Genomic DNA, 13996 nt, shown 5'->3' on the forward strand with positions numbered 1-13996 from the left:
CTATGCGGTGGTAGAGCGGGAGTGTCTGGCCATCAAGTGGGCTCTAGACTCCCTGCGATATTTCCTCCTGGGCAGAAAGTTCCGCTTGGTGTCAGACCATGCTCCGCTTACCTGGATGAGACAGAATAAACACACCAATGCCAGGGTAACAAGGTGGTTCCTTTCTCTCCAGGAGTTCAATTTCATGGTAGAGCACAGACCCGGGAGACAGCATCAGAATGCCGATGCCCTCTCCCGAGTCCATTGTATGGTGTCTACTGTTGCCTCCAACACCTCCGCGTTGAGGCAGAGGGGGGGGATATGTACAGGACACCGGGGGTGGGTCCTGGACGGGTGCTATACGGCACCACTGTTTGGACTATGGTCCATTTAAATAGAGGTAGAAGGTTCAGGGGGTCACCCAAAAGTGGGTGAAAAGTTCCAGGCAGGCGCTAATTCAGAGAGGACTGGCTCGCAGTCTTCTCTATCTTAGTAAAGGAGTTTGGGGCCTGGAATTTTGGAGGCTCCAAAGTGTTATTTGGGTGGGATGAAGCCTCCACTCCTAAACCCTGGAAGCCAGCGCACAAGGGGTTAAGATCTCACAGACAACCACCCATTAAAGCAGGAAGTGATGCTGGAGGGTGTGGGTTGGGAGAGTGCACCTGTGAGGATAAGATGGAAGTCTGCTAGCTGCTCAGAGAGGACTTTTGAGTAGTTTGGAAGGGAAGCTGTGTCTGCAGGGAAGGTCTGAAGGACCTCTACTAAAAACTTATGTGCCTTTCTTTTGGTTGTTTTTCTGAAGAAAGACTGTTTTCCTAATTTATGCTGGAAACAAGCAGGACTTTTGTTGTGACGGTTTGGATGCTGAAGAAAAGCTTTATTTTGTTTTGTTTGGTCACCAATAAAGACCCTTTGCTTTACTGACACGGTTTTTTCGCACTTGTCTCGCGGAGCTTAAAGACCCCAAAGCTTACAGGACCTAGTTGGATCCAATAATATTCACATAAAATTTGCATAAAATTATAACATACACATCAAATTATACCATTCACATCCACTAAAATACAATTGGTACCAATGAATAGATACTAATCGGGGTTGAAGAACCCGATATTGATGCCACAGTCCTCTGGATATTGATATTGCAGTTGGTTATGCAAAATCCACTCTTGGTACTTGTAGTACCACAAACCGCATCCGAGTGTCCAAGAAAGGGCCGCCTTGAATACTTAAATTACCGCAAACCACTGATCAGATAACAGTGTCCAACAAATAACCCCACCAGGTCACGTTGTATATGTTGGTATAATTGGTGAACTTAAAAGTCCTTCCGTAGATATTTGCAGCAAACAATAGGGCCGCTCAGAGTAATACAGCTGCTACGTGCACAATTCGGTGGTGTAAGTTCCTACCTGGTTCCTATTGGCAGCTCCCGCTGGTGCGTCTGAAGATCCTCCACAAGAGCTGAGCTGCGCCAGCCACTTCGGCGTCTCGTGTCTACCGTCTCGTACTAGTGACGTCACACTATCACGGGACTAGGCAGGCAGGGATAATACCTTGTTCGTAGCGTCCAAAGCTCTATATTGTAGCGGTCCTTAAGGTTAGAAAGTTTTCTCCTTATTATCGCATGGCCATGCAATGAAGATCCAATAGGTTAGGTGGGCGCTTTTCTTCCTCTCACCAGACGCGTTTCGGGGCGTCTGCACCCCTTCCTCAGTGGTTAAAGCGCCACTCATACCTCTCCACCTTTTATAGTCCATTAGGTATTTTTACACAACTCCGGATCCTGGATTAATTGAATTTAATTCCACCATTGCGGTTTTGATGCGGTTTGGTTGCGGTTTTTCGATTCAATTGTGTTTTTTCTGCCAATGTAACTAATACATTGCTGGATTGTGGCATATTAAAATTTAAAGTTTAAAACCACATAAATTCCATTATAAATAATATTTTAATACATAAAAATAATATATATATTTTAAAAATATATATGTATCAAAAGTGTATACAAAAACATACATCCTCGTCATACATAACAATAAAAACATTCTCTTACGCATATCTTATGGAGAAAATTATTCATACGCTTGCAGATTAGTAAGGAGGATCGGGATTCCATCAATACCAATAAAGATAGAATTTGATTTGAAGGTTCTGGGTGGTGATCCCTACTCCGAGGGGGGATCCCAGTACCAGAAACGGCAAACTATGGGATCCTCCACCAGAGACGGGAACACCACCCTACAGAAAACCAAAAATCTCCAGATCCGAATTCAGGCCTGCTGGTAGTAAGCAGCCAAATTCATATATATGCTTGGATTCAGCTCTGGACATCCTCTTAATAAAATCACCCCCTCTCCAGTGTTTGTTAATTTTTCCTAACGCTACAAAAAAACAATTTCGACGGATCTCTATTGTGTACATCGTCGTAATGTTTGGAGAGTGAATGTTTAATATATCCCTTTTTAATGTTTGAAATATGTTCACTGATCATAGTTTTCAACAGTCTTTTTGTCCTGCCAATATACTGGCGTTTACACGGACACTGTATCAGATAGATGACTCCAGATGAATTGCATGTAAGGCAATCATTAATCTCCCAAGTGAAAGAGTTATGTGCTGAGTGTATTGTATCTATTTTCCTTTCTTGTAGGCTTATCTTACATCCCATGCACCTCCCACATTTAAATAACCCTTTCAGTTTCAAAAAGGAGCCTAAATTGGTCATGGTTCTTTTTTCTTTGACCGACGGGGCTACTTTAAGTTTTAAACTTGGGGCCTTCGTGTATACTATCTTGGGTACATTCAGCAATTGTGCACCTATTACCTTGTCACTCAATATGTGATGCCAGTGCTTAGTTATAATGCTCTTAATCTTTTTGTAATCGCTGTTGAAAGGAGGGATCATCTTAACATCCATCTTGGGGTCTTCGGATGTCCCACTTTTCCATTTATCCTCAAAAAAGGACTTTCTTTCTAATTCCCTAACTTTCTTTAGAGAATCGTCCAAAATGCTAGCTGGATACTGCTTATCTAAAAATTGGAGTTTCATTTTAGCTGCCTCTTCTTCAAATCTATCCAAATTTGTACAATTCCTTTTAATCCTCCGGAATTGTCCCAGAGGGACATTTAGCAGCCACCTGGGTAAATGGCAGCTGCTGAAGAGGATAAAACCATTCTTGGCAGATGCTTTTTGATATGTACTGCACAAGTAATGGTCCTCTTCTCTTTTTATTAGTATGTCTAAAAATTCGGTTTCCTCCTTAATATTAGATGTGAAGACGAGATTCAGATCGTTCCTATTAATGCCTTCCAAAAATTCAAACAATTCTGCCTCTCCCTTCCTCCAAATAAATATTACATCGTCAATGTAGCGCCGCCATAGGACCAGATCAGCCCCACGTCTGGGCTCAATCACCTTGGATTCCCATTCCGCCAAAAATAAATTGGCGTAACTTGGGGCGAATCTGGTCCCCATGGCGGTGCCACACTGCTGCAAAAAATATTCCCCTTCAAAATAAAAATAGTTATGTCGCAAAATATATTAGATCCCTTCCAATATTAATTAAATTTGGGGATCTTCAAATGTGCCACTTTTAATAAGTTGCTGCTTGACCGCCTCCAATCCCTGCTGGTGGTCTATAACGGTGTATAGAGACTGGATCTCTAAGGTCCCTATAATCCAGTCTGGTTCGATCACTAGTCCTTCCAGGATCTGAATGATCTGCATAGTATCCCTCAAATATGATTTAATATTTTTTACCAGAGGTTGTAATTGGGTATCTATATATCTCGATAGATTGGAAGTGATAGATCCTATCCCGGACACTATAGGGCGTCCCGGGGGATCTATCAACCTTTTGTGAACCTTGGGTAAACAGTAGAAGGTAGGTAACCTTCTTTCTGTCCCCAGGATGAACTCTGATTCCTGTTTTAGGAGAATTCCCTGTTCCAATCCTTTCTTACACAGGTCCTCTAAACCCTGGTTGAACTTCTGTATTGGACACCCTTAAGCTTCATATATGTCTTCTGATCCGCTAATTGCCTCAGGCACTCTTTGTTATATTGGTCAGTATCTAAAACTACTGTCGCACCGCCCTTGTCGGCCGGGCGTATAGTAACATTGTTATCTTTCTGAAGTGACTTGATGGCCTGAATTTCCCGTTTAGTTAAATTATTATTATTAGGGGATCTAACTTTAATCTTTCTAAGGTCATCTTCAACACACTTCTGAAATGTTGCAATTTCCCTACTAATTTCATTCCGTGGGAACATTTTAGATTTCTTTTTTAAGGAGGTGTATTTACATGACTCTATTCATTTCATATCGGTACAATCCCTAATGTGGGGATTTTTCATATGATACTTCTTAAGGCAAAGGTTCCTAATACATTTTTGAACACCTATATAGGTTGAAAATTTGTCCACAGTATTGGACGGGGCAAATTTTAACCCCTTATTTATTAAATTATTCTGTGAAGTAGTGAGAATCTTGGAACTTAAATTAATTATTGATCCCATCTCTGGGTTTGTGAATGTCTCCGGTGCCGTGGATCCCTTTCTCTTGCTTCTCCTTGTCTTTCTTTTCCTGAATATCGGTGCTGTTGGTGATGTGTCGTTGTTGTGATAGTGTTATGTGTTGATTCCGTGTTTGATAATTGGACTGAGGATACTTTCCTGTTGAGTGCTGATACCTGGTGTTCTTGTGCCTCAAATTGTACGGTGATCTGTGTCGTGGAGGTGTCTGTTCTCTGTGTCTCGTGCGTGTCCTGTGATGTGCTGGGGTAAGATCTAAAAAAGGTTGTCCTGCCAATTCTTCGTACCTATTACTAACTGGTACATTCTAGGTGTTTGTCCTTTCTCCTCTTTCCAGTTCCATATCTACCGGTCCCTGTTGGAAATTATTCTCATCCTGAGTCTCTATCGATCTAACTTGTTGCTTGTTCTTATAGCCTTCTATATAGTTTTTACTTTTTTTTATTAATAATATCCACCTCTAACTTATCTATACTTTTACACAATCTCTCCTGCCACATATTAAATTCTGTGTTCTTTGGAAATTTCTCTATATGTTCCCTTAACTTCCCAATTTTTATATTTAATTCCCCCAGGATCTCTGTTCTCCTCTTAATGATTAAACCCATCAGGGCAATCGACTGACTAGTCAATAAGTCATTCCATTCCCTGGTGAATTTATCATTAATGAGATCCTGTGCTGGACTTTTAGTGATTATAAGTCCTTTTGGGATCCTAATTTCTTCCACATAATATTGTAGGGAGCGGATCTCCCAATGTTGCCTCAGCTGTTTTTGCAACAATTGTTCAAGATTTCTGAAGCTTTCTGTCATTGTATTATTCTCTGCGACTTCACTATAGTTAAAATCATTAAATTTAAAACTTTCGGCCTTGAGCCGCTTATTATCCATATGGTGCCAGATGTCCATAGTTCAATAAGGGGAGCCCAACCACAATTACGGGCCGTAACAAGAAATGAAAATATAAATAAGTGGTTGGCTCACACCTAGTGGCTATGACGGGTGCTGCTAACTCGACTTGGGTGCCCGACCCAAAAAATGTGCAATATAAAGAAAAAAGGGGGAGTGAGCACTCACCACACTTGGACCATAGGATATTATAATCAATCCGATTATCGATCCGGAGTTTGTGGAATACCTAATGGACTATAAAAGGTGGAGAGGTATGAGTGGCGCTTTAACCACTGAGGAAGGGGTGCAGACGCCCCGAAACGCGGCTGGTGAGAGGAAGAAAAGCGCCCACCTAACCTATTGGATCTTCATTGCATGGCCATGCGATAATAAGGAGAAAACTTTCTAACCTTAAGGACCGCTACAATATAGAGCTTTGGACGCTACGAACAAGGTATTATCCCTGCCTGCCTAGTCCCGTGATAGTGTGACGTCACTAGTACGAGACGGTCGACGCCGAAGCGGCCGGCGCAGCTCGCCTCTCGTGGAGGATCTTGAGACGCACCAGCGGGAGCTGACAACAGGAACCAGGTAGGAACTTACACCACCGAATTGTGCACGTAGCAGCTGTATTACTCTGAGCGGCCCTATTGTTTGTTGCAAATATCTACGGAAGGACTTTTAAGTTCACCAATTATACCAACATATACAACGTGACCTGGTGGGGTTATTTGTTGGACACTGTTATCTGATCAGTGGTTTGCGGTAATTTAAGTATTCAAGGCGGCCCTTTCTTGGACACTCGGATGCGGTTTGTGGTACTACAAGTACCAAGAGTGGATTTTGCATAACCAACTGCAATATCAATATCCAGAGGACTGTGGCATCAATATCGGGTTCTTCAACCCCGATTAGTATCTATTCATTGGTACCAATTGTATTTTAGTGGATGTGAATGGTATAATTTGATGTGTATGTTATAATTTTATGCAAATTTTATGTGAATATTATTGGATCCAACTAGGTCCTAATAAATATTAAATTGATTATAATATCCTATGGTCCAAGTGTGGTGAGTGCTCACTCCCCCTTTTTTCTTCATATTACACATTTTTTGGGTCGGGCACCCAAGTCGAGTTAGCAGCACCCGTCATAGCCACTAGGTGTGAGCCAACCACTTATTTATATTTACCTTTTAAAGGGAACCTGTCACCTGGATTTCGGGTATAAAGCTGAGGACATGGGCTGCTAGATCACCGCTAGCACATCAATATCCAGTCCCGATAGTTCTCTGTGCTTTTATTGTGTCCAAAAAATGATTTTATAGATATGTAAATTAACCTTAGATGAGTCCTGTCTCCTCCATGCTTGAGAGATGAGTCCAGCGTTCTCTGACTCTGAGCCCAGCCACGCCCACTGTAAAGGAGCCCAGCACTGCCCCGTATCCTTGGACTCTCCTCCTTGCTCCCTGACGTCACAAAACTAGAGCGCCGCAATCTTGCGATGCGCAAGCTAGCGCATGCGCAGTTCGTTCCCTGAGGCTGATGCCAGCACAGGGAAGGAACACTATGCCGACACTGCACATGCACTAGCTCGCGAATTAAGAAACTACGGCGCTCTAGCTTTGTGTCGTTGAGGAGCAAGGAGGAGATTCGGAGGATGCAGGGCGGTGCTGGGCTCCTTCACAGTGGGCGTGGCTGGGCTCCGGAAACATTAGTAGCCTCATTTACATATATATAAAATCATTTTTTTCGCACAATAAAATCACAGAGAGCTATGGGGAATGGATATTGCGGATGTGTTAGCGGCCATCTAACAGCCCATGTCCTCGGCTCTATACCTAAAATCCAGGTGACAGGTTCCCTTTAAGGATTTATCTTCAGCCTCCAGCCGAGACAGTCCATTAGACAGAGTACACCACTGTTAACGGGACAGTTCGTCTTTCCTTATGTTGAAGTAAATGTCTTCCTTATGTTTGTATATCATGGGTTTATCACTAACTAGAAAACATATTTCCATTTTTTCTACAGGGGGATTCAGGAGGACCTCTGGTATGTGAAATAGATTCTAGAGTAAATGTATTTGGCATTGTAAGCTGGGGATCTGGCTGTGCGAAGGAGAATAAACCCGGAGTATATACCGATGTATCCAGGTACATAAACTGGATCTTAGCCAACATCAGCTGACGGGCATCTTATGTGCAGAAATCAGGAAAAATTGCAGGGTGCTTCTTTCACATCATTTGTATTCTGTTAATTTGCTGTGTCCAAAATTAGAAATCTTACAAGAAACGTTTTGCGCTTTAAGATGTGTTATCTAATAAACAAGGTGTGCAGTAGAAACAGATTGTGTTAGTGTCATTACTCAAGGACAGAACAAGAGAATAAGTAAATTAATATATCTTATGTGTTATAGTGCCTGTGCCCTTGACTATATACATACAGGGAGTGCAGAATTATTAGGCAAGTTGTATTTTTGAGGATTAATTTTATTATTGAACAACAACCATGTTCTCAATGAACCCAAAAAACTCATTAATATCAAAGCTGAATATTTTTGGAAGTAGTTTTTAGTTTGTTTTTAGTTTTAGCTATTTTAGGGGGATATCTGTGTGTGCAGGTGACTATTACTGTGCATAATTATTAGGCAACTTAACAAAAAACAAATATATACCCATTTCAATTATTTTTTTTTTACCAGTGAAACCAATATAACATCTCAACATTCACAAATATACATTTCTGACATTCAAAAACAAAACAAAAACAAATCAGTGACCAATATAGCCACCTTTCTTTGCAAGGACACTCAAAAGCCTGCCATCCATGGATTCTGTCAGTGTTTTGATCTGTTCACCATCAACATTGCGTGCAGCAGCAACCACAGCCTCCCAGACACTGTTCAGAGAGGTGTACTGTTTTCCCTCCTTGTAAATCTCACATTTGATGATGGACCACAGGTTCTCAATGGGGTTCAGATCAGGTGAACAAGGAGGCCATGTCATTAGATTTTCTTCTTTTATACCCTTTCTTGCCAGCCACGCTGTGGAGTACTTGGACGCGTGTGATGGAGCATTGTCCTGCATGAAAATCATGTTTTTCTTGAAGGATGCAGACTTCTTCCTGTACCACTGCTTGAAGAAGGTGTCTTCCAGAAACTGGCAGTAGGACTGGGAGTTTAGCTTGACTCCATCCTCAACCCGAAAAGGCCCCACAAGCTCATCTTTGATGATACCAGCCCAAACCAGTACTCCACCTCCACCTTGCTGGCGTCTGAGTCGGACTGGAGCTCTCTGCCCTTTACCAATCCAGCCACGGGCCCATCCATCTGGCCCATCAAGACTCACTCTCATTTCATCAGTCCATAAAACCTTAGAAAAATCAGTCTTGAGATATTTCTTGGCCCAGTCTTGACGTTTCAGCTTGTGTGTCTTGTTCAGTGGTGGTCGTCTTTCAGCCTTTCTTACCTTGGCCATGTCTCTGAGTATTGCACACCTTGTGCTTTTGAGCACTCCAGTGATGTTGCAGCTCTGAAATATGGCCAAACTGGTGGCAAGTGGCATCTTGGCAGCTGCACGCTTGACTTTTCTCAGTTCATGGGCAGTTATTTTGCGCCTTGGTTTTTCCACACACTTCTTGCGACCCTGTTGACTATTTTGAATGAAACGATTGATTGTTCGATGATCACGCTTCAGAAGCTTTGCAATTTTAAGAGTGCTGCATCCCTCTGCAAAATATCTCACTATTTTTGACTTTTCTGAGCCTGTCAAGTCCTTCTTTTGACCCATTTTGCCAAAGGAAAGGAAGTTGCCTAATAATTATGCACACCTGATATAGGGTGTTGATGTCATTAGACCACACCCCTTCTCATAACAGAGATGCACATCACCTAATATGCTTAATTGGTAGTAGGCTTTCGAGCCTATACAGCTTGGAGTAAGACAACATGCATAAAGAGGATGATGTGGTCAAAATACTCATTTGCCTAATAATTCTGCACGTAGTGTATATACTTATCATTTTATTTTCACTGTTTTTGATTTATATTTTATTTTAAGCCACACCATTGTTTTTAATACACAATGTTTTATAGTTTTTTTTATTACTTCCTATTGTTTTTAATTGCCCTATATTCTCCACAACATATCCTGCCACCATCTGTGACCTAGCCAGACCCCTCACCCCCTTTCCCATCGCCCGCTGTTTGGATTGGTGCTATTGGGCCTGATGAGATACACCCAAAATTATTAAAAGAGCTTAGTGGTGAGCTGGCAAAACCGTTAACAGATTTATTTAACCAATCATTAGTAACAGGAGTCATCCCGGAAGATTGGAAATTGGCAAATGTCGTGCCCATTCACAAGAAAGGTAGTAGGGAGGAATCGAGCAACTATAGACCAGTGAGTCTGACATCAATAGTAGGCAAATTAATGGAAACCCTATTAAAGGATAGGATTGTGGAACATCTAAAATCCCATGGATTGCAAGATGAAAAACAGCATGGGTTTACTTCAGGGAGATCATGTCAAACAAATCTTATAGATTTTTTTGACTGGGTGACTAAAATAATAGACGGTGGAGGTGCAGTAGACATTGCATATCTAGATTTTAGTAAGGCTTTTGACACTGTCCCACATAGAAGACTTATCAATAAACTACAGTCATTGAGCATGGACTCCCATATTGTTGAGTGGATTAGGCAGTGGCTGAGGGACAGGCAACAGAGGGTTGTAGTCAATGGAGAACATTCAAAACAAGGTCATGTTACCAGTGGGGTTCCACAGGGATCTGTACTGGGACCAATTTTGTTTAATATCTTCATAAGTGATATTGCAAAAGGCCTCGATGGTAAGGTTGGTCTTTTTGCTGATGACACAAAGATATGTAACAGGGTTGATGTTCCTGGAGGGAAACGCCAAATGGAAAAGGACTTAGGAAAACTAGAAGAATGGTCAGAACTCTGGCAACTGAAATTTAATGTGGATAAGTGCAAGATAATGCACCTGGGGCGTAAAAACCCAAGGGCAGAATATAGAATATTCGACACAGTCCTGACCTCAGTATCTGAGGAAAGGGATTTAGGAGTAATTATTTCAGAAGACTTAAAGGTGGGAAGACAATGTAATAAAGCAGCACGAAATGCAAGCAGAATGCTTGGATGTATAGGGAGAGGTATAAGCAGTAGAAAGAGTGAAGTGCTTATGCCGCTGTACAGAACACTGGTGAGACCTCACTTGGAGTATTGTGCGCAGTACTGGAGGCCATATCTCCAGAAGGATATAGATACTCTAGAGAGAGTTCAGAGAAGAGCTACTAAACTAGTACATGGATTGCAGGATAAAACTTACCAGGAAAGGTTAAAAGACCTTAATATGTATAGCTTGGAAGAAAGAAGAGACCGAGGGGATATGATAGAAACTTTTAAATACATAAAGGGAATCAACTCGGTAAAGGAGGAGAGCATATTTAAAAGAAGAAAAACTACCACAAGAGGACACAGTTTTAAATTAGAGGGGCAAAGGTTTAAAAGTAATATAAGGAAGTATTACTTTACTGAGAGGGTAGTGGATGCATGGAATAGCCTTCCTGCAGAAGTGGTAGCTGCAAATACAGTGAAGGAGTTTAAGCATGCATGGGATAGGCATAAGGCCATCCTTCATATAAGATAGGGCCGGGGCTATTCATAGGATTCAGATATATTGGGCAGACTAGATGGGCCAAATGGTTCTTATCTGCCGACACATTCTATGTTTCTATGTTTCTATTTCAAGGGTCCACTTGGAGGGGGATTGGGAGTGTCTACACACCCTAACCCCCCCCCCCCCCCTTTTTATCTGCAATTACCTGCAGGGTAATTTTTACAGCCTTTCCCCCCCTCCTCCATCCCCTTGCACCTCCAGTTACCTCGGGTCCCCTGGACACCCGTTCCATTAGATCCCTGTTAACCCTCAAATCTCTCTTTCTCTGCATAGTATCAGCTTGCACAATTATTTTTGGGGGACATTATACTATTAGTGTCTGGGCGCAGTTATTTTTTTAGAGCACTGTGTGCCAATAATTGTTGAAGAGGGCACTATCTGTATGGTAGTAGTATTTCCAGGGGGACTGTTTCTGAAGTATAGTATTGGGGGTGGCAGGAAAGGGTGTTCAGAAGATGTAAAGATGATGGAAATGTGGGAAACTAATGTTTGTCAATCTCTGCAGAGACGGGAGATAGCTGAAAAATCATCATGGCGGTGGAGGCAATGGAGAAGATAAAGAAAGAGAACGTCTACAGCAAACAACTATTTACCTGGGGTCCCATTGATAATTGTATATAGATATGCTCAGTGGAGTCATTCAATTGGCTGAACTCCACAGGGGTAACCCTCGGTTCAGACCTGAGCGTTCTGAAACGAGCGCTCTGTATGCGCGATTGTACGGGCGTTTACAATCGCGCATACAGAGACAGGCGTGCACACATTGTCGCGCGTTCCCGAATATCTGTGTACGGGAACGTGCGACAAACGCCCCCAAAAAAGCTCAAGAACTTGTTTGAGCGTCGAGCGTTTTACAGCGCGATCGTACGCGCTGTAAAACGCCCAGGTGAGAACCATTCCCATAGGGAAGCATTGGTTTCTCCTTGTTGAGCGTTTTACAGCGCGTAGGAACGCGTTGTAAAACGCTCAGGTGTGAACTTAGGGTAATAGTTATCTCATCCAGGCCCTCAGGAATCACTTTAGCCTTCACACATCTGTTTACACAGGACTTTTCCCTGCAACTTTTTTTTTACTGAGATACATAATAAAGATTTTTTGTTTTATTTTAAACATCCTCACTCATCACTTGTTTGAACTTGATGGACATGTTTTTTTTTAACCTTATTATGTAACTAATTGGTATTGTAACTTGGAACCACATTCAGTTTATGATGCAACAGACAGTGCCAGTCTGCAACTCATGATTGACTGGAAGTTCCAATTAGCACGGGCTTGTCACTTGTGAAACCCCTATCAATCAAAACTTCACATTCTGGATAATGGAGACAATCAACAAGTGCTTAATTGCTGAACTGATTTGCTGTTTAGTAGCACTTTTTTGAGGACAGTACAGTGTTATGTACACTGTCCACCTGTACTACATGTATTGTATAGTGTTAATCGAGGATGCTCGGCCAAACACCAGTTCACTCGAGCATTGCAGAGTTTGGCCAAACACTGCGTGTGCTGAAGTCAGTGCATTTAAAATGTCATTTAGCATCTATTTCTGAAAAGTTTCTGCTGGGATTTAAACTCCCAATGTTGTACATTAGAGGCAAAGACCTTATCAATCACTGTCACCGAAGTACGACTACCTAAAATTTAACCTTTATTTTGGTCAACTAAAAATGAAAATTCCCTAAGGAAGGGAACACAAATAGTGCAAAAAACAAACACAACAAAAACACAAAACAATTTACACGCGAAAGAGCAGGATCGGACAAGCGGATCAATATGAGGAAGATGAAGGGGAGGAACGCATCAAGGCAACCTGTGCCATATCAGTATCTGTCCCTATGATGTCCCTTTTTGACTCCTCAGCCCGGAGACATGTCTTAATGGTAGGCACACTCCGTCCACGTACCTATGCTGTCTATCCTTATGGTGCCTTTGTATACTATCCCATATGGATATCTGGGTAATAGTATATGTATTAGATATCGGTTGTACAATCACGTGTCCCGACGCGTTTCCGCCCTTCCTCTCATTGAAGGGCTTCATCAGGGGACAAAAACACAAATGTCAATCAAACACAACAAGTGTTCAACAGATATCCGTAAAGATGGATTATTGATCTGAAGGCCACAACCAAGACGTGTTCACTAGGGAGCTACATCATATTTTGCCCCCTGGAGGCCCTTTCCAAGACGTTCACCCTGGACCGTTGATTTGGATCCCCATCTAGACTACCAGCTAAGTACATCTCTGACTGTTGGGGAGTTGGTTTATTATAACATAACCGTGTGCGGATTCTTTTATATCTAGTGAACACGTCTTGGTTGTGGCCTTCAGATCAATAATCCATCTTTACGGATATCTGTTGAACACTTGTTGTGTTTGATTGACATTTGTGTTTTTGTCCCCTGATGAACCCCTTCAATGAGAGGAAGGGGGGAAACGCGTCGGGACACGTGATTGTACAATTTAGTCGTACTTCGGTGACAGTGATTGATTAGTTTGACGACCACCCGCTTTATCTAGAATTAGAGCTTTAATGCAAAGACCTTATCCACTCAGCTATAAAGCTGAATGCTAAACTGTGTCAGAAAAACCTCATAATAGTTTCTGATGCAGTGCATATTCCTATTCAGCAGAAGACTTATTTTATATTTCTGTGCAGCTTAACATGTAGCTCTATAGTGTAATGGTTAACATCCTTGCTTCTAATGTACAAGGTTGGGAGTCTGAATCCTGGCAGAAACATTTATACATGTATAAGTTTTAAGCCATAATATATTAACATATATTATTATATATTTATAATATATTATACTATATGTAAATATATTATGGCTAAAAACATCAGTGGTAGTTTCCCACATATTATGCATTACATGCATATTATGATGTTTTT

General features: G+C 41.7%; 1 protein-coding gene across 1 annotated transcript in view; it reads left to right on the forward strand.

Moving 5' to 3' along the window:
• The window catches only part of F12 (coagulation factor XII), a 97686-nt gene extending 89943 nt beyond the window's left edge, over window positions 1-7743 (forward strand). The window contains exon 14 of the mRNA XM_044280802.1: window positions 7436-7743. Within this exon, the coding sequence (XP_044136737.1) occupies window positions 7436-7591 (156 nt within the window). The 3' untranslated portion in view covers window positions 7592-7743. The remainder of the gene's footprint in view (window positions 1-7435) is intronic.
• The last annotated feature ends 6253 nt before the right edge of the window (window positions 7744-13996 follow it).

The sequence above is a fragment of the Bufo gargarizans genome, chromosome 2, assembly GCF_014858855.1.
Source record: "Bufo gargarizans isolate SCDJY-AF-19 chromosome 2, ASM1485885v1, whole genome shotgun sequence".
Classification (NCBI taxonomy): Eukaryota; Metazoa; Chordata; class Amphibia; order Anura; family Bufonidae; genus Bufo; species Bufo gargarizans.